Genomic DNA, 20502 nt, shown 5'->3' with positions numbered 1-20502 from the left:
CTATACCTATTTCAATAATTTTGCAGAATGTATTGAACAACAGACTTTCCTTTTAAAACCATCAATTAAATGTTTTATGTTACAAAGACCAAAACACTTTAAATCGTTATTATATGATGTTCAAGTTTTGTTTGTGACGTTTGCCTTTGTTAAATTGCAATTGTCTTTTCATACTTGAAATATGAAGTCTGCATGGCAATTTGTAAAATGTCTAAGTAAAACATTGGAATGTTTTATATGTTTGAAAAGTATTGATACTGGGGATTCATTAATTATAGCTGGATACTAACTTTTTTGGATTTCGTGGGTACAGGGGAACCACAAATTTAAATGTTCAATGAATTACAAACTTTCTAAAGGGATGTATGCAGACTTAGCCAAAATCACGAAATTAAATATCCACGAATCTGCAAGTTTTCCTCAATCCACGAAAATTGGTACCCACGTAGATAAATTGATCCAAAGTATACATGGTACAGAGTCTTTCAGTATAAATGTTTGTTGACACATTTCTTAACAATTAATGTCAAAGGATTTAAATATAGCTGCACATATTTCAAAATAGCCATATGAACTGGCATTTTTAATGTCAAAATGTGCAACATCAATTTAGAATGCAGAAATTAAGTTTGAAACGCGTTTAAATCCTAATCAAGTGCAATTTGTTTAATCATTCAGAAACCTGCTGTTGTATGCATGCACGCAACGTGCATTTCGTTTAATGATGCAAAAATCTATTTTTATTAACATTCATGCGATACATACAAATACAATTGTGAAAGAGATCAAACGCTATATTTCAAATAAATGGACACCTTTTCGTATAATTTTCATGTACATCTGACAAACAATAGGCAGGTTTTACCGCAAAAGTAATTTAGGCTTAATGTACCTATCATGTCTTTTATCATACTTGATATCTTTTCATTTTTAATACATCCAATTTAAATAAGTTCAATTGCCATTTCATTATGAATAAAATAGGCGTGGGGTAAATGTCGATAAGATACAGTTATCAAATATCCATCTATGAGGGTGGTAAAGGTTTTTTCTCGTGCAACGTGTTTTGCCATTTTTATTTCATGTGCAGCCGTGACAAAGGTTCGTTATTCATCGTGTTCCGTGAAATCAGTAAAACGATCAACGTGGAAAACACTTTTAAATGTTCGTTAATCGTTATATGGCAATGTTATTTCGCTTTCTTCCGTGCAGATACCCCCATCCCTTTATGCCCCTCATCTCTACATTGAGTGTTCTATAATGTGTTAAAAAGTTTTCGATCAATCAAACATAATCCAAACTTCTGATAATTGTTCATTTACTAACTAACGTTAACCTTATCATTCATTATATTGAAATAATAAAATGGATTTGTAGACTAATCAAGATATGTTTGCTTATCTACGGCTTGCGTTAATCTCTCTACAAACGAAATGATTCAGAAGAATATCGACGTATTTAACTGTATATTTAGACGAGAGAAACTGCATGACTGTGTTGTTACTTATTTTGAAACAAAAGCATTGATCGATCCGCTAATATTATTTGATGTTTGCGCTGTAATTGATTGTCTATATATATTGCCCCATATTCTATGGTTTAGTTGTATAATTAAAGACCTTTAACATTAATTACAATTCAATAAATGGAATGTGTACAGAATAAAATAGAAGTAGGAAGATGTGGTATGATTGCAAACAATACAATTATCAGATATATGTTAAACAGACTAGAGCTGACTGTACAACTGAACAATTACCAAATATAAAAGTATTAGAAGCAATAAAGACCCCCGACAAATATGTCAAACACTAGTTTTAATATTTTTTTCTAACTTACAGATTTCTTTTGCAGATTACACAAATTAGTTGAAACTTCATGTTCATGTTATTTCAATATATGTTTGAACAACTTACTTTATCTTTAATAATAAAAATTAAATCAAATTATCTTAAGAAAAAAACAACATTTTTAATTCGGGTGATGGAACACTATAATGTTAAAAGTGTTATATACAAATAATCTATGTACACAAAGTTTCACAGTAGCCAATGGAAAATTATAATATCAATAGTGTGCTATATGTACACAGGTTTTACAGTAGCCAATAACAAATTCGGTTAATACAGGTGTTACTGTTGTGTACGATGAATGAACCTCTATTATAAATGAGAGTTGTCAACAATTTGTCTTATTGTACACATTATCATTTCATTTAGATTAAACTTATCTGCAATAGAGTCAAGATGGGAGAAGGTGGTCATGTTAAAGAAAAAGGAGGAATAAAAAAACGAGAGACGTGGAGTAGACGTTTTGACTTTTTGTTAGCATGTATAGGATTTTCTGTGGGACTTGGTAATGTTTGGCGCTTTCCTTATTTGTGTTACAAGAACGGCGGGGGTAAGTACAGTACTGTTCAACAAATTATGAATTGAACAGTGATGTTATTTAAAAGTAGGATTGCTTTTTAATTAAAAAATTACCAATGAAGTTAACAGTTTTTGAACCATGTCTGGATGTAGATATTTGATAATTTAACATGTAACTGTAAGTATTCTTATTTCATTACATACTTTGGAGTTGTAAAAAAATATGTAATGAACACTATAATTTTGCTATGAAACTATGAAAAAAAATCCAAAATTAAATGGCATCGTAGTAACAGCATAATCGTTTTCACATATTTCTTGATTTGTTTGATAAATTCACACTTGTAAATGCAATTTGGAAAAAAAGCTATGTTGTAACTTGGAATACTATGTTTTAAGATGTTTAATGTTTAGCATTACTTAATATTGTAAACATGATTACTGCATAAGAAAATGCATGTACTGAGAAAAAAGTATGACTGCTGGTATTCATTTGTTTGATGTGTTAGAACTTTAGGTTTTGCCATTTGATTAGGGACTTTCTTTTTTTGAATTTTCACGGATTTTTAGTATTGATGTGATGTGATATTTTTGTATCTTTATTAATTTTCATGATAATGATATAAAATCTGCCTCAGAATATATTCTTCCACTTAATCAACCGAACAGTACAACAATATCCTGTGGTTATAATGGCAAATCCAATACATGTGTTAACCTCGCTAATTATATAAGTAGTTAATGCATTCACATATGATATTACTGCTAGTGGGTTGTTATTCTCACCGGGTTATATCAGCTCAGTGGTCAGTACTTCGCAACTGACATCATTTGTAACCTATATCTATTTGTCATTCATAAACTGCCTCAGGGAAATTTGGCCGTTGATGAATTTGTATACTTTGCTGGTGTTATTTGTGTAGTACATTCTTTAAAGTTACAGCGTTTTTAGTACTTATGAACTGGCTTATTAATGTTTAGATTTGAGCTTGATCGATGAATTTATATTCATTACGCACCTTAGACGTACAAGATTTATAAAAGTGTTCATTTCGTTCAATATGAAACTGATTATAACATATTTGTTTTCATTTAACGATATTGAATTCAACCTTCCTTATGTAAAATACTGATTTTCCGTATTTGGTTACATCAGATAATGAACAAATTATAAAAGTAATAACATTAGTAAAAACACAACATAACCAACCACAAAAATTCAAATAAAACAGGTGTTAAGAAAACCGGATTTTCAATATATTATGTCTTTTACACTCATGTAAAGATATATTTGAAACATATCGTGAATCCATTGATAATAGAATTAAAAAAAATGAAAACCTAAGGTAAGTGTTGTGCACATGTTTCAAGGTTGAACCGTATCTCATAAATAAGTTTTATTTCAAAAGTTTTTTTTATATTTTTTTAAGAATTACTATACTTTTAATGAAATTCGTTACATCATGTATCTAATATAGCTGTAAATGTATATCATTTGAATTGCAATTATTCACGTGCGGCTTTAATTAAAACTCGACATCCTTGAATCTTGGCAAATCATCTGGACTTAATAAACCAACTTTAATGATATTTGTTTTACCTGCAACTGTATGTTCACATGTTACTATTGTTTCATATCAATTATCTTTATAACAATTTTGTTTTTTACAGGAGCTTTTATGATTCCGTACTTTATATGTTGCATTGTTGGCGGAATACCATTGTTTTATTTAGAAGTATGCGTTGGGCAATTCATGGGCGTTGCTGGCCTAAATGCATGGAAAATATGTCCAATATTTCAAGGTAATTTTGAGAATTTATTAAAAAAAAACAGCTTTAATGAACCTTTAGGTCTTTGTATTTATGCAATTTTTTACCCTCCACCCTGTAAATTTAGTTAGTTATGTATACCTTTTCTTTTTGCTTATAATGAATATTAGATTTATTTTAAGTATCGGATCAGGTATATGTTTCATAAATTTGTAACCAGTGTAATGGAATACTTATCTTTCCAAGATATTTGATTTTAATATATTCAAGATGTTACATATTTGTCTATTCAAGATACGAAATAGTTGTCTATTTAAAATATGAAATAGTCTATTAAAAATATGAAATACTTGTAAAAAATATTTGGTATTGATGCCCGAATTAAATTAAGTCGATTAAGTGAGAAACATTGCCTTTAAATAGCGTCTTAAACTTCTATGTTTTTCTTTTTTGTTAGGGATAGGAATTGCGTCAACCATCATCATGTTTTTCTCCAATACGTTTTTCAACGTTATCATGGCATGGGCTTTCTACTATTGGTTTAGTTCCTTTACAAGTGAATTACCATGGGCCAGCTGTGGTCATGAATGGAACAAAAACTGCAAAGATTATACAAAAGAAGATGGAAACTTTACAAATTCAAGTATGCATAATGATGAAATGGGAAACATCACTATTCCCTTTCTTTCTGCTTTGAAAAATACATCAAACCAGCTGTTTTCGGATCCGGTTACAGAATTCTGGGAGTGAGTGTTTATATTTCTGCTATATTAACCTATAAATAATAAGTATTATTGTATGATTTTTAATTTTAGTTACTCGTGTATAATTCGGAGTTTAGTATGACGTCTATTATCACTGAACTAGTATACATATTTGTTTAGCGACCAGCTGAAGGACGCCCCGGGTGCAGGATTTCTCGCTACATTGAAGACATATTGGTGGCCTTCGGCTGTTGTCTGCTCTATGGTCGGGTTGTTGTCTCTTTGGCACATTTCCCATTTCCATTCTCGATTTTATTATTTGATAGAATCGATTTTTTTCATGATTTTCAAGAGCCCAAAGTAATGATACATACGAATTAAAAAAAAAGAATTATAGTCTAAGTCAAACGCGTCCTTCTTAAACAAAAAAATATACACTGCATTTCATACTTTATATATCTTGACAAATAATATATCTCACTCAAAGATTCAAAAGAAATAATTGATATCTGCTTTTATAGTTCAATGATTCAAAATCATCGCAATGCGTTCTTGTTGATAAAAAATATAATAACTTTTTCAGAAATAAAGTCCTAGGAATTTCAGATGGTATTGATCAGCCAGGAGCTATAAAATGGGATATTTGTTTATGCTTGTTATTTGCCTGGATCGCCGTATATCTATGTATATGTAAAGGTATAAAGTCTTCCGGAAAGGTATGTAGATCTATAATCTTGATCGTCATAGTGATGTGTCATCTTGATCTCTAGATTGGACTATCATCTTGATCTTCATAGTATACTGTCATTTTGATCTTCATAGTATACCTTCATCTTGACCTCCATAGTATACAAACATCTTGATCTTCATAGTATACTATAATGTTGATCTTAATTATGTTGATATCATCTTGCTTCTCATACTGTTCTTCTATCTTGATGTTCAAACTGTTCCTCATCTTGATGATCATACTATACTATCATCTTTATTTTCGTTCACTACTGTAGATAAAAAAAAAAGGTAAATCTGTAGTAGATATAAGGCAGTCAGAACTCGGGTTTAAGTCGTATGAGACATAAATCTGTAGTAGATATAAGGCAGTTAGAACTCGGGTTTAAGTCGTATGAGACATAAATCGAAGACAACAAATGTTTAGCCAATACAAATTAAAATATTAGAACAGTAAATCGCTTCTAGAGCAAAGAGTTAAAATTATAAACGGTGGAACATTTTTGCTTCAAAACCAGTCATAAAAAAAACAGTATGATATGTGTTGCAGTCTTCTAAAAGGTCAATCAGCTTGAAAGTTTTTTTACTCGTAACTTTGCATTTAACTTTTAAATAACTAGCAAAATTTGCTAACAATGTATACACAACTCCTTTACAGTAACTGATTTCAAATTCTGTACATTAAACATGTTAAATAGGCTTCAAAATTGTATTATTATGTCTTGGTGAAGTTTTGACTGTATTCTTGAAAAGTAAGCATAAAACAGCAAAACATCAAAAGGAGTATTGCTTACAAAATTTCGTGCATATATTTATATTACATGTATAACAAATTCCAAATTCTACTTTTTTTTTTTTTTTCATATTGTCACCTTACGTTTTATTTACCTTATATTATAACGATGTGTGCGTCATCAACTTCAATCGATTAGAAAACTAACCGATAGAATTGGAGTTGAGAAAGGATATATGGCACGCATAACATGCATAAAAGAGTGGCAAAAGATACCAAAATGGCATTCAAAATCAAAAGACGAAAACAAACACCAGGCAAAAAATAGAACAAGACGAGAAACAGCAGTATACAAAACACAAATAAATACTGAACAAAAACACAACCAAACTCGGATGTAACTTCAGGTATCAGGTGCTCATAAAAAGTAAAATCACAAAAATACTGAACTTAGAGGAAGATCAATTGGGAAAGTCCATAATCACATGGCAAATTCAAATAACAAAACGCATCAAAAACGAATGGACAAAAACTGTCATATTCCTGACTTGGTACAGGCATTTTCAAATGTAGAAAATGGTGGATTAAACCTGGTTCTATAGCGCTTATCCTCTAATTTATCTATACCATTGCAGGTTATGTACTTCACAGCTACAACGCCTTATCTCTTTATGTTCATCTTATTGATAAGAAACTCCATGTTACCAGGAGCAATTGATGGTGTCATATATTACTTAAAGCCTAATCTAAGTAAACTTTCCGACATGCAGGTAAGTCGATGTTTTGTTTTGTAGTCCTGTCCTGTAATGTTGTCATTGTAATGTTATATTGAACATTGCCATATTAGCGGGAGGTTTTGCTAGCCACAAATAGTTATCAAAGGTACCAGGATTATAATTTAGTACCCCAGACGCGCTTTTCGTCTACATAAGACCCATCAGTGACGCTCATATCGAAATATTTATAAAGCCAAACAAGAACAAAGTTGAAGAGCATTTAAAATCCAAAATTCCAAAAAGTTGTGCCAAATACGTCTAAGGTAATCTATGCCTGGGATAAGAAAATCAACCTATAATTTTGTTCTTACAATGTCCCGTACCAAGTCGGTAAAATGGCGATTGTTATTCTATAGTTCGCTTCTGAGTGTGTTACATTTTAGTGCTGTGTTTCTCTTGTGTCGTAGTTCTCCTCTTATATTTGATGATGAATTTCAAACAGCGGTATACTACTGTTGCCTTTATTTGCTATAGAATAAGAATAAATGATATATATACAATAAAAAAAGTACGAATATGACGAATAATCTAAACATTATTGCTAAAACATATTGCCTTTTGGAGTTTTAGTTCTAAAATAAACTGTGGGAAACATTTATAATTTTTTATTGTCTTACGATGAATTTTAAACGAATACACAAAATAAGTCTTAAACGATCATTTGTCATAATTCCTTTAACTTGATGGCACCTAGTTTTTTGTCTACTAATGGAAAAACGGAGAAATGACACAGGAATGATATAGATTAAATACAAAGTGTATTAATAATTATGTATGAATTTGGCGGAAAGTACCGGCAAATAATGCAAATATTTCAAGCTTTGAAATGTGCGGCAGACAACTCAAGTTCACATTATAAATTAATGTTATTGTCAAGACAAACTTTCACATATACATAAAAGGAGGTATTTGTCTTGTTGTCCCTTGTTATTTGTATACAGCCTGCTTATACAATAGCATTCATTGAATAAACAGGTAAAACAAGGCTTTTATATAACAGATTGACAATAAGTAAAAGTAAAACGGTATGATATGAAGATAAAAATATTTGAAAAATAAACAAAATAACAAAAAATGGAACATGAAATTGCAATGAACTATTACATTGATAATTTGTTTGTTATGATAACCTTCGATCTTTTTTTGTGGTAATGTATGTTTTTAACAGGATATAATTTGACGTAGTGTTGCAGTTTACATGTGTTATGTAAGGAAACATAAGGCACTTAACATAAGAACAATAATTGACGTCAAATTTATTTGTTTAATTTGAAAATTAAAACAATCTGATAATACTGCAAACAAAATTATTACGCATTTACACAGGGCAAATTGTTGTTAAAACCTTACCCTTATTGTGATAATGTATCTTTATAACTGGATAAAATTCGACACAGACTTTACCAAAAAGAGTACAGCGTTATACATACATCCGATACTTAATCTTAATCATTCATTAAATCATCTTTCGCAAACATGATATCTATATAAGAGGGACGAAAGATACAAGAGAGACAGTCAATTTTAGACATCGAAAATAAACTGACTACGCCATGGCTAAAAATGAAAAAGACAAACAGACAAACAATAGTTCACATGACACAACATAGAAAATATAAAGAATAAGCAATACGGACCCAACCAAAAAATAGGGGTGATGTCAGATGACCTCAGGTGCTCCGGAAGGGTGAGCAGATCATGCTCCACATGTGGCACCCACCGGGTTGTTCACTAATAAATGTTCACTATATGCAAAATGCAAGTGTCCAAAGTTTCTTACAAAAGACATATATATCATATTCTATTTGGTTCGAATGAAAAATAGTCAAAATGTCTATTTAAAGTACATGAACCTTGAGAGTTCATGCTTGGTATATAGATTCAGAGACAACACTGAGTTATATGAATTTGGTGTGTTGCATCATAACATGAGGAACGAAACTGGTTTCACTAGATACACAGACACTGTTTTCTCTTTTATAATGCAACATGAGATCGCAAATCTATACTTTTGTGCGATATGGTTTTTGGATTTTTATGTTCGTTGTATTTTCTTATGCACACGGTTGCTTATTTCTCGATCTGTAAAATATGATTTTTGTTTCCCTATTGTATTATTATTATTATTTGCATATCTAACCTGAACCGTAACTCATAATTGTCCTACCGGAGGACAGTAAATCACAAACCTGTGTTTTATATGGCTCATAATGCCTAGTCGGTGGTGTGTATACTTTGAGCTTTGTGTACTTTTGTTTTTATGTTTTGTGTTGTTGTGCCATGGGATTGTGAGTTGGTTTTTGACTTATCGGTTTGGATATCCCTTTGGTAATTTTCGTCTTTTTTAAAAGTGACACAACAATCGTTTTAACAACAAATTTCTTTCAACAACACACAATCCTTTTCATTCGCCTAATTCTTTTAATATTGTCCTTCAGTATACAATTGAGTAACAACGTACATTAATGACTAATATATTATTGTTAGAACGTTCAAAAGGTGATGACGTACCCTTGGTGATTGATTCACTAACTTAACGTTGTTGTTTAAATGATATACATGCCATACAAATGTGGCAAGAACATTAATTTTGTTGTAATAAAAAATTATGAAGGTCACAAGGTTACATTGCCCTTGTCTTAAACTTTGATATGAGTAAACAGCAGGGTGTCAATATTTAGAACGTTTTTCTGTTTTTCTTTCTAAAAACAAAAACAATATACAATATATTTATGATGATATTGTTTTATAGATAAGACAAAAAGAGGAATACAATCATGAAATTTGTAAAACTGAAAATAAAAAAAAATATATCCTTTTGTCAGGCTATACTCATATGTAAAACATAAAACATTGGCCAAAAAATGTTTACCAGCAATAAGACTCATTCTGTCTTCCCTCCACTTTTTATATCAGTATAAATCGAGTATGACGTACCTATGTGGTTAAGTGGCTTATATATTAATGTTAAAATGTTTTAAAAGGAAGAAGGACGTTTGACGAAAGATTCAATTGCTTAAAGTCGTGGTGTAAATGATATGCATGTGTCGTTTTATTTTTTGAACAGTATATTATTTTGCCAATTGTAGTTATCGATTTCCACAAGTTATCTTTTTTATTGTCTCATAAGGGACAAATTAGAAAATGTTGAGTGCAAGTAAATCATCGTCCATCTTCCATTATTCTTATCTATATTGCCGATCAGTATACAATTGAGTAACATCGTACCAGTACGATATTTTTTATTAATGTGTTTATTTATAAATTACATTTATTTTATGGTACTTACTAAACTCTGTTGTTTAAATTATATGCATGCCATATAAATTTAGCAAGCACATTCATTGTGTTGTAATAAAACATTTTGAAGGTCATGAAACGCATTGCCCTTGTCTAAGACTTTGATATGAATGAACAGGTTGTAGTGAATTTAGAACATTTTTTTTGACAAAACATAAATTATCTATTTCTCATTTCAATTTTAAATCCTAAGTACGTCTGTAGATATATAGGTGCATTAAGGTCTTCAATTACTTTGAACTTGTCTGACTTAAAACATTGAAAAGTCTTTAATATTTAACAACTGCTGTATCCGGTACACATGATATAAATTTATAATAATTGTTGATAAAAATACAATCATGTTGATAATTTAAGAAATAATTCCTTCGTGTCATGCTCTATGCCCATTTTAACATGGGTAGGCATTATATTTGTCGATATTTTACACTGAGCGTTAGCGAGGTGAAAATGTGATAAAATGTAATGCCTACCCATGTTAAAATAAGCATAGAGCATAACATGAAGGAATTATTCCGATTCTAATAGGACAAATACAGTATTTTTTATAGGTCGAAGCGTACGAAAATAGCGTAAAAATATTAAGCTGTTCCCGTTTCCTCCTTGGGGAGTCTGTACATTACATTTCATATTTGATAAGTTTAAAAAATACGAGCAGGGTAAATATATGTTGTTCGATATAGCATTCATTACAAAAGTTTATATAAGATACTTGAATGTATATACTTTATAGAATAACGATTGAAATAACTTTCATATAAACAGTAAATGTGTGCGCATGTGTCAAACATATTTTGTGCTCATTAGAACACGGCTTTGTTTTCAAAGCGTAATAAGGACCTCATATTAGAATCGTAATTTTAATCCTCTGTTTATAATTTTCAGGTGTGGGTTGACGCTGGTTCTCAGATATTTTTCACCTATTCTATTGGAGTTGGTTCTCTCACAGTTCTTGGAAGTTTTAACAAGTTCAAACATAACTCCTACAAGTATGTTATTAAGCTAAAAATCCAAACTGAAAAAACTTTCACATAGGCTTGGAATGTCCCATTAAACCAATAGTACACAGTTAAACGTTTTCTGTGTATAAACCTCCTCTAAGAGGAAACACCTCTTTATGGTGGTGTAACCCTTACTTAAACGATTGTGTTCAGCATTTTAAAAACGGTACCGTTTATATTGTATAAGCATGAAGCGAAAATTTATATTGTAAGGTAGAAAACGTTATTTACAATGCGTTTCAATTTAAAACACGGAAAAAAACTTTATGCAATACTACTCCGAAAAAAATGCACTATATTTAAATATTTCGTATATATATATTTAAATTGATGAGAACATGTCAAGATAAATACTTTTCACGACTGTTGATATATGGGCGGCAACCAAAAAACATTAAACACATGTACTGTATGATTGATATGACAACCAGGAAATGTATCATAATTAGCATAAAAAGTATTTAAATGGAGGTGACCAAGTTTCAAAGGTAAATGAACTTGATAACATGAACAAAAAGTATGACTACATTGAGTGAGGGTCGCTAGTATATTTTAGAAAAATTAGTAATCATGGAAAAAACAAAATCATATTACATTCAGCGTATGAAATTCTTATATGTGAATATTCTTTCGATAATACTATCTGGTAACTTATGAATATTCATTAGATAATACTATCTGGTAACTTTTGAGATATTTGCATTAATGAACACATTTTGATATTTGTATTGAAAAGCAGAAGTTATATGTTGTAAATGTATTTAGCTATAATCTTTCTATTGTCATGTTTCAGCATATCGCAAAATTAAACTGGTAAAAGTCAATGTAAATCTTTTAAATGAATTTAAGTACACGAACATGACCTCACACGGTCAGGGAAAATATGCACAGGGCAGCGAAAAAAAAAACCAATCGGTCGGACAATGTGTTCGTTTAAGGGCAGTTTCGAAATGTTTCTTTTATTCACAGAGACTGCATCATTTTCGCATGTACAAATACTGGGACCAGTTTATTAGCTGGATTAATCATCTTTACAATTTTGGGTCACATGGCCTTCGTACAAGATACTTCCATAGACAAAGTGGCGGAGTCAGGTTAGAAAAATCAGCAAAAACACAACAAGAACAATCAAAACTCTAAAAAGGACACCAAATTGACGAATACAACCTTTTTTACTGTTCGGATACTAAACATGTAAATGACAAGGTCACCTTATACACTTAAAGAGTATACGATAGATTTTGGCCAACGTACCGAGAGTATTTTAGCGAATTCCCTAAATTCTATCACATATTCCTTGTTCTCATTCTTGAACTTATCTTAATCATAAAAGCCTACTAGAAGTGATTATGACCCCCTAAACATACAAATAAGGATAAATATCCGTGTGGATATGAATGAACCGAACAATATTGATTGGAGTCATGAGAGTAACTATCTAAAGGTTTTATGTTTTTGCTGGTCATGGAAACTGGTAATCACGGGAAAAGTTAAGCTTAAGCCCAAATAACTGTTACACATAGCCTTTTTACTGACTAAAATATGTGTGACAGTTTTAACTACATTTTTCATTTTGTTTCAGTAAAAGAAACGTCCTTCATCATGTCCAGAGCTATTCTATAAATTCATGCACAGTAACACCACATATTATCATCTTTACATCTTATAAAAGCATGAACTTAAAAGTTAAATGCAACAATTTGACTTCTTTTATAAAATCTATCATTAGAACTGGGTATTCACACATACACAGTGTAGTTTTTTAAAATCTTAAATTGCCCTACATATATTGAAAGGTTTTGTACGGCTGGTGTGACTATTATATTTGTCACTTTTTTTATTACATTTTGAAGGGGGAAATGCTTTAATTTTTTACTTTTCAAATCTTCAGAATACAGTTTCTATTTATAATTAAAGAAAAATAATACACATGATAATGAACTTTCAAAAACAGTTGTAAATGATTTAATCAATTAACTATTTAAAATACAGCTATTCATTTTACTTTCATTTAAGAATTTATCAAGTACGTTTTAGATTATTTTAAATGCAGCGATTAATTTTACTTTCATTTCATCTTTTTTTTTAATATTTTAAAGGCTTATGGGGGAACTAAAGGATATTTCATGATAATACTGATTTTTGTTCTAACCGTTATAACGTACATTATACAGGACCTGGACTAGCTTTTATAGCTTACCCTAAAGCCGTATCGATGATGCCAGGTGCTCCATTTTGGTCGGTTCTGTTTTTCTTTATGGTGATTCTACTTGGATTTGATAGCCAGGTATAAACATTTATATGTATTGCAACACTGCTTTAAGAAGTGTCGTGCTTATTTCTTAATTTCCTTTGGGCATGATAATAACCTTCTAGATCGACTTCCCTAAGGTTTCCATTTCATCAATACATACAAAAATATACATATAAACCATTTCGGCATTACAATACAATTTTGAAAAGTTTGAAATGAAAAGAAAATGTTACTAATAAACTCATCATAGAAACCAGGACTAAATTTTGTATATACGCCACACGCGCGTTTCGTCTACAAAATACTCATCAATGACGCTCGAATCAAAAAAAGTTAAAAAAAAAAAAAAAAAAAAAAAGCCAAATAAAGTACAAAGTTTAGATAGATATTCATCTACTTTTCAAATATTAATATAATACTGTATTCTTACTCTTATTTACGATCATGGAATCTAGTAATTATGATTGGTCAATTACATAGTTAGTCGCACTTAGTTTAATGCGGTTCGAATATAATAGACAAATTATGGTGATAATGAATGTACCAAGCGAATATTGCATACCACGAGCAATTGTTATTCAGGTAAATGCATGATATACCGCCATTTACGATTATACTATTGCAGTACACAATCAGTCTAGTTATTTGCCAAAGTCTCCAAATTTGTAGACAATTTTATTAGTTAGACTGTGTATTTATATTTTAAGAGTTAATGTGTATCCTCGTTCTCTCCATGTATCTCTGTTATGATAATCATTCCTAATAAAATAAACACAGAAATTAGTGTTTACTGAACATGTTAAACAACCTCTCAAATTAAAATGGAAATGTATGTTGGCATTTAACGCAATGAAATTATGAGTATGTGTAATTATTTTCTTTTCATGCAATGATTTTTATCTCTGTTGTAAAATCAAAACAACTGATTTTCGATCCTGAGTACGTATTTGTTGATTGAATACACGTTTTGAATGTTTATATTCGACAAGAATGAGAGCTGTATAACAATTTAGTTGAACTGGCTGTTAACCCTTGTCAGTTCATTTTATAGTAACATTTCTTAACTAATACACATTCTCGATGTTCTTGGTCTGGAGAGTGTTCATTTATAATTCAATTTGACAGTATGTGTCAGAAACACTTTAGACACTAAACAATCGATAGACACTATATCCTGCATGTATGAGTATGTAATGTATATTCCCCTACTAGTTATTGATCCAATGTTAACCATATGTATTACTATATTAATCCTAGCACTATCAAAAATCCTTTAAAATGACACCTGTGTGTTTTTTTAGTTCGTCGGTGTCGAGGCAGTTGTTACAGCAATAGTTGATCAATGGCCAAGTGTTTTAAGACGGAAATATAGAAAGGAGGCGTTTACAGCGTTTATTTGCTTTCTGAATTTCTTACTTGGACTCTGTATGGTGACACATGTAAGTCTCATAGTAAACAATGTCACATATATGCATTTATATATAGCATCAACAACAAAAAGTAAAATCACAAAAATACTGAACTCCTAAAATTCGATCGAAAAGTCCCTAATCACACAGAAAATCAAATGACAAAACGCATCAAACGAATGGCCAACAGCTGTCAAGTTCATGACTTGGTATAAGCATTTTCAAATCTGGTTTTATAGCGCTAAATATCTCACTTGTACGACAGTCTCATCAAACTGCGTTATATTACAACGATGCGTGAACAAAAACAGTCATAATGAATAAAATAGTCAAATCGTGGAAGATTAAATAAAATATCAGATGAACAAGATACAAAACAGAAGCCTACTCTCATAGATACCTATCACATGCTGGCTCATGTTCGTGTTTGCACATGAATCCTGTGTTTTTCAATAATAGGTGAAGCCGAGATAAAACATTGGCAATATTGTACGAAATTAGCAAATAACGATAGGGTTTACCTTCAGGATACATTTTAATTGAATTAGATTCATAAGAATAATTAGGCAAACCGGTTTCTATTGAACCTCAAAAGAACATCGATCCTCTAAAAAGCTTTGTATTGTCAACAAGGTTATATTACAAATCAAACAACCTAACACGAATGGTTGTTAAGTGATAAAAATTTCACTATTGGTCCATCGTAAATTGTTTTAAACCCTTTGACATGATTTAGTTTTTCCACAGTAGAGTTTGTAAGCTCCACATTACACGTTTATTTGTATTGATATTATATATAAACATTTTATAATAGCTGAAGGCTATATATTATAAATCATGTCCATTTTAAGACATATTGCAAAAATACTACTGAAAGTTCATTTAGTTGTAGCTTTGTTAACGTGTAATTGTCAAAATTGAACAGTTATATAATAATGCCTGCAATGTAAGGATAAAAATCGTTTATAAATTTATTACATATTACGGTCGTAAAAACCGGAGAACATAGCTAATTTCATGGCAAACACGATATACGACCAAAATCAAAGTAAACAAAATACTACATAAAAACTAACGACTAAGCATCACAAACATCCACTAAACCCTTAGGGTGATCGCATGCGATTCTGAAGCGTTACCAACATGTTTCACAAACGACGTTTGTAGTGATACGATGACTGTTTTTATATATAAGGTTCCTTTTATTCATTTTTTTTTTATCAATTACAGGGAGGTATTTACGTGTTTGAGCTTTTTAACTTCTACTCTACATGTATCATCATACTGTTGATTGGATTTTTTGAATGTGTTGCTGTTGCCTGGGTTTATGGTGTGTATTTATCTAAAATCTAATTCATGTTTCAGATACCTGAATATTTTTTTTAAAACATTACACAATACATTTTCTGTACAAGATTAGTAAAATTGTATAAAAATACTTTTTTTTAAATCATTGGTAATTAATCCAAATACGAAAAAAAATATTGGTTAAATTCTTTTCAATTTATTATTACTTATTCAGTGTATTTAATAAAACAGTTTAAAATATACATAATTCACATGAAAACATTCGTGTATATAACATTTGTATATCTTTAACGGCATATTCCTTATTTTTAATATTTTTCACAAACGACTTTATGCTTCAAAAGTTTAGATATTATAAAGCAAACACAAAAAAAACCAAAAACTTGCTTTATTAGATTAATGAAATTCCTATGCAAATGTCACCAGTGACACTTACAAGGTGATTTTGCTAGTCGAATTTTTGTTTCTGTTTTTCTTCGTTTTCCCATTACAGTAATTTTAGTTCGCATGGTGTTGATTCTGATTTTTATGCAAAATTACATAATAAACATGTATAAGAATAAGTAAAAATGGTATGATTGCCAATAAACAACTACACAAGAGACAACATATTTTAGAAGTCAAACACTTTAGATAATCGGACGGACTTTAACAATGAGCAAATTCCATTGCTTTTATTATTAACTACAGTACAATGCCAGAACACGAAATCATTTAACTTTTTGTGTAAGATCACATCAAAAATGTGTAAGCAAATTAACAAGACATGTTATCCAATGGTATACAATTTGTTAACAAAAAACAATACAAATTCAGAGAAAGCTTTACCTTTGATTATCAAATTCATTAATGATATATTTTTTGTATGAAGGAGTCAGACGGTTCTATGACAATGTTGAAATGATGCTTGGGCGCAGAATCAATCCATACATGGGTTTTTGCTGGACATTTTTATCGCCGATGTTTTGTTTGGTAAGTTTGGTAATCTTATGTTTTCGTTTTTCATTTATGCTTTTCAGACCAAATAATAACGTTTGCTGAAACCGACATTTTGTGAATGGTTTATTTTAAATGTCTTACACAAATTAATACCTTTATTCATGTTCATATAAGTTTAAAGCTTAAACTTTCCTTTTGTAAAAACACTAATATAATTGAGAAAATTAGTATAATGACAAGCAACTGTCCTATAAAGTTTTTTAAGCCATGGCGTTGTTAGCTTATTTTCGACTTATGTGTTTGAATGACCCTGTGCTATTTTCGTCTCTTTTTTTATTGGTGGATATTTAATTTCGTGGTTTTGGCAAAGTCGGCATACCTTCGTTTTTAAAATTTGTTATTCGTTGAACTTCAAAAATCATGATTCTCCTGTACCCATGAAATCAACGAAAATTGATATCGAACGAATATGAACGAATCCATGGGTGTATGAGAATGTATTCCAGAAATATACTAGTAACGTTGCTGTCTCAAGCAAAATAAATCTCCAACATTAAAACAAATTTTCACAGCTTCTATTATTTCTCTATTTTTAGGGCATGTTCTTAATGAGCATTATAAATTATTCAAACTTGGAGTACAAACGACCATCTGGTGTTTACGAGTATCCAGGCTGGGCAATAGCTATAGGATGGAGTATGGCCTCGTTTTCAGTCATGTTTATTCCACTCATGATACCTTTCAATATATGGCGGTATAAACTTAATTTTCAGGTAAGTGAAGTTTTACAATAGTTTTATATCTACTTAACTCAATACTAAAAAGTGTAAATATAAATATAATTTTGACATCTAGATGAATACACCTTTTATCGAACCACGAAGAATGAAAAATAACTGTCTAGAAGAAATTTTGTCAAAAATGTGTTCTTCTTTTCAATATATTTAAGCCCCACCTTGTTATCTTATTAACGTTGCCAAGAAATAAAAAAAACTTATTTACTTAAGAGTATATCGATTATTCAGAAGAAAAGTAATAAATGCATTAAAATAAGATAAATTGTGTACATAAATGAAAGGAAAATACTGTTTATTTGTTATAAAGGTGTTCAAGATTGCAATGAAGCGAAACACAATTAAATATGAAATGTTTTATTTAGCTAATTTCGAAATGACCCTATTGGTTTACAGTAAAATATATTCCTACTACGTAATCATAGACATGATATAAGAAGAGCACTTCGGTACAATTCTTCAAAATACTATCTAAGTCCAAACATTGCATTTTACTGTTAGTTTGTATAACCCATGTTCTGTAGTTACAACTCTACTAAAACGATAGTAAATAATAATAACAACAATTTATCAAAAAGTGAAATAAAAAAATACTAAACCCAGGGGAAAAATTAAAACGGAAAGTTACTAATCAAATGGCAAAATCTAAAGCTCAAACACATCAAACGAATGAATAACAACTATCATATTCTTAAATTGGTATAAGCATTTTCTTTTCCAGAAAATGGTGGTTTGAACCTGGTTTTAAATATAAAAAGAAAATGTGGTGTGATTGCCAAATTGATGAGACAATTGTCCACAAGAGACCAAAATGACACAAACATTAACAACTATAGGTCACCGTACGGCCTTCAACAATAAGCAAAGCCCATACCGCATAGACAGCTATAAAAGGCCCCGATATGACAATGTAAAACAATTCAAACGAGAAAACTAACGGCCTTATTTATATACATTTCAGCTTGGTAAACCTGTCACTTGTTTGACAGTCGCACCAAATTCCATTGAAATGGCAAAACCGTTGTGGAGAATATATTTAAAACAATTCTTTTTTATTTCAGACTTTACATTTACTTCTAAAACCCCAGGGATTACAAGCCCATCAGCTAAGACCAAAGGATAAAGGAGAAAAAAGTATAGGGAATTGTAATGCCAAATCGAAATGCTGTGATAACTCGTGTGAAGATCCATTACATAATCATTATGAAGAAGACATCTTAGAAACTAAACTAGCTCTACTGGAAAATGGTACAAATGCACATAATGGTATTAATGGTACCAATGGTTTAAAAGTTTAGAAACAGTTTTTGCATCGAATTTTTTAAATCTTCTACATATATGTGCCTTTTTTCGATTTGAGCAATTGTTTATAGAACGTGTACAGTTTTAGTTATTAACTGGGTGCTGTTATATCATGTACAAACAATTAACCTATAAAGCAGAGAATGTATAAAACAAATGACTAGTTTGATGACTGCTTTAACTGATATTAGATAGTTGACTTTTGACTGCACTTATCTGTATTTTAGTATCTACAACCATATTGGTTAATTTTTACTGCATATATTCTACATCGTATTCAGAATAAATGTTAGTTTTTACTTTATGCATGTTGCATTGCAGATTTTTTTAATATATATTCGGCTCTATCGACGTGCAATCTGTTAACTGTAAAGTGTTTACAACAAAAGTAAGCTTAAATGTAAGATAAATCATCCAAATCACGGACCGGTTGTAGTTAGGAAACATTCAGCATCACCAAACGGCCATGTTTATTTACTAAGGTAATGCAGTCAAACATACTGGTAAACCAAATAGAATTGAGAATGGAAATGGGGAATGTGTCAAAGCGAAAACAACCGGAGGCCACCAAAAGTGGTATAACAAAGACAACAATCTGAATGTTTTCTTTTTTTTTCGTATTCCAATTAGAATAGTTTTGGTATACGTTTTGATAAAACAGGCACTTCTCAGTTCTTTTTATTGACACCATTTTATTTTTTGAAAAACAGTACATTGGCATGGAAATGATTAAGAGTTCGGTTTTTTGTTAGATGTAAAACAAAATTACGTATTTTAGCACGTAACACTGATGGGAAAACTAGATCAATTTAAGAAATCACAAAGATATTGTAAAAGTACATTATTAACACTTATAATAAATACACGTCAAACATATAGTACACAAACTATGCAACAGATGTTAGCACATTAAGTTTCCATTTGCCTAGGTAATGTCATATATTCTTCTTTACGAAATATTAATATGATTAACATTGCAGCATAGATCAAATTTGTATGAGTGAAAAAGAGCCACTCTCCATCCAAGTTACAATTTATAAAAAAAAACCATTATAGATCAAAGTTCGGTAACCAAAACAAAGCCTTGCCTCGCACCGAACAGCAAGCTATAAAG

The 20502-nt window shown here is 30.5% G+C and overlaps 1 protein-coding gene across 6 annotated transcripts in view; it reads left to right on the top strand.

Annotated features, from left to right (window-relative positions):
- LOC139499525 (sodium- and chloride-dependent taurine transporter-like) overlaps positions 1-19692 on the top strand; it is a 57163-nt gene extending 37471 nt beyond the window's left edge. For all 6 annotated transcript variants that reach the window (XM_071288236.1, XM_071288240.1, XM_071288235.1 and 3 more), the window contains exons 3-15: positions 2220-2400; positions 4041-4172; positions 4597-4885; positions 5427-5559; positions 6941-7075; positions 11267-11370; positions 12352-12476; positions 13557-13669; positions 14938-15075; positions 16276-16375; positions 17225-17325; positions 17889-18065; positions 19148-19692. In XM_071288236.1, coding sequence (XP_071144337.1) covers positions 2247-2400; positions 4041-4172; positions 4597-4885; positions 5427-5559; positions 6941-7075; positions 11267-11370; positions 12352-12476; positions 13557-13669; positions 14938-15075; positions 16276-16375; positions 17225-17325; positions 17889-18065; positions 19148-19384 — 1938 coding nt within the window. In that variant the 5' untranslated portion in view covers positions 2220-2246 and the 3' untranslated portion in view covers positions 19385-19692. The remainder of the gene's footprint in view (positions 1-2219; positions 2401-4040; positions 4173-4596; positions 4886-5426; positions 5560-6940; positions 7076-11266; positions 11371-12351; positions 12477-13556; positions 13670-14937; positions 15076-16275; positions 16376-17224; positions 17326-17888; positions 18066-19147) is intronic.
- The last annotated feature ends 810 nt before the right edge of the window (positions 19693-20502 follow it).

The sequence above is a fragment of the Mytilus edulis genome, chromosome 12, assembly GCF_963676685.1.
Source record: "Mytilus edulis chromosome 12, xbMytEdul2.2, whole genome shotgun sequence".
NCBI classification, from domain to species: Eukaryota; Metazoa; Mollusca; class Bivalvia; order Mytilida; family Mytilidae; genus Mytilus; species Mytilus edulis.
The sequence above is the reverse complement of the archived record's forward strand: the minus strand, read 5'-3'. Positions and strand labels throughout refer to the sequence as shown.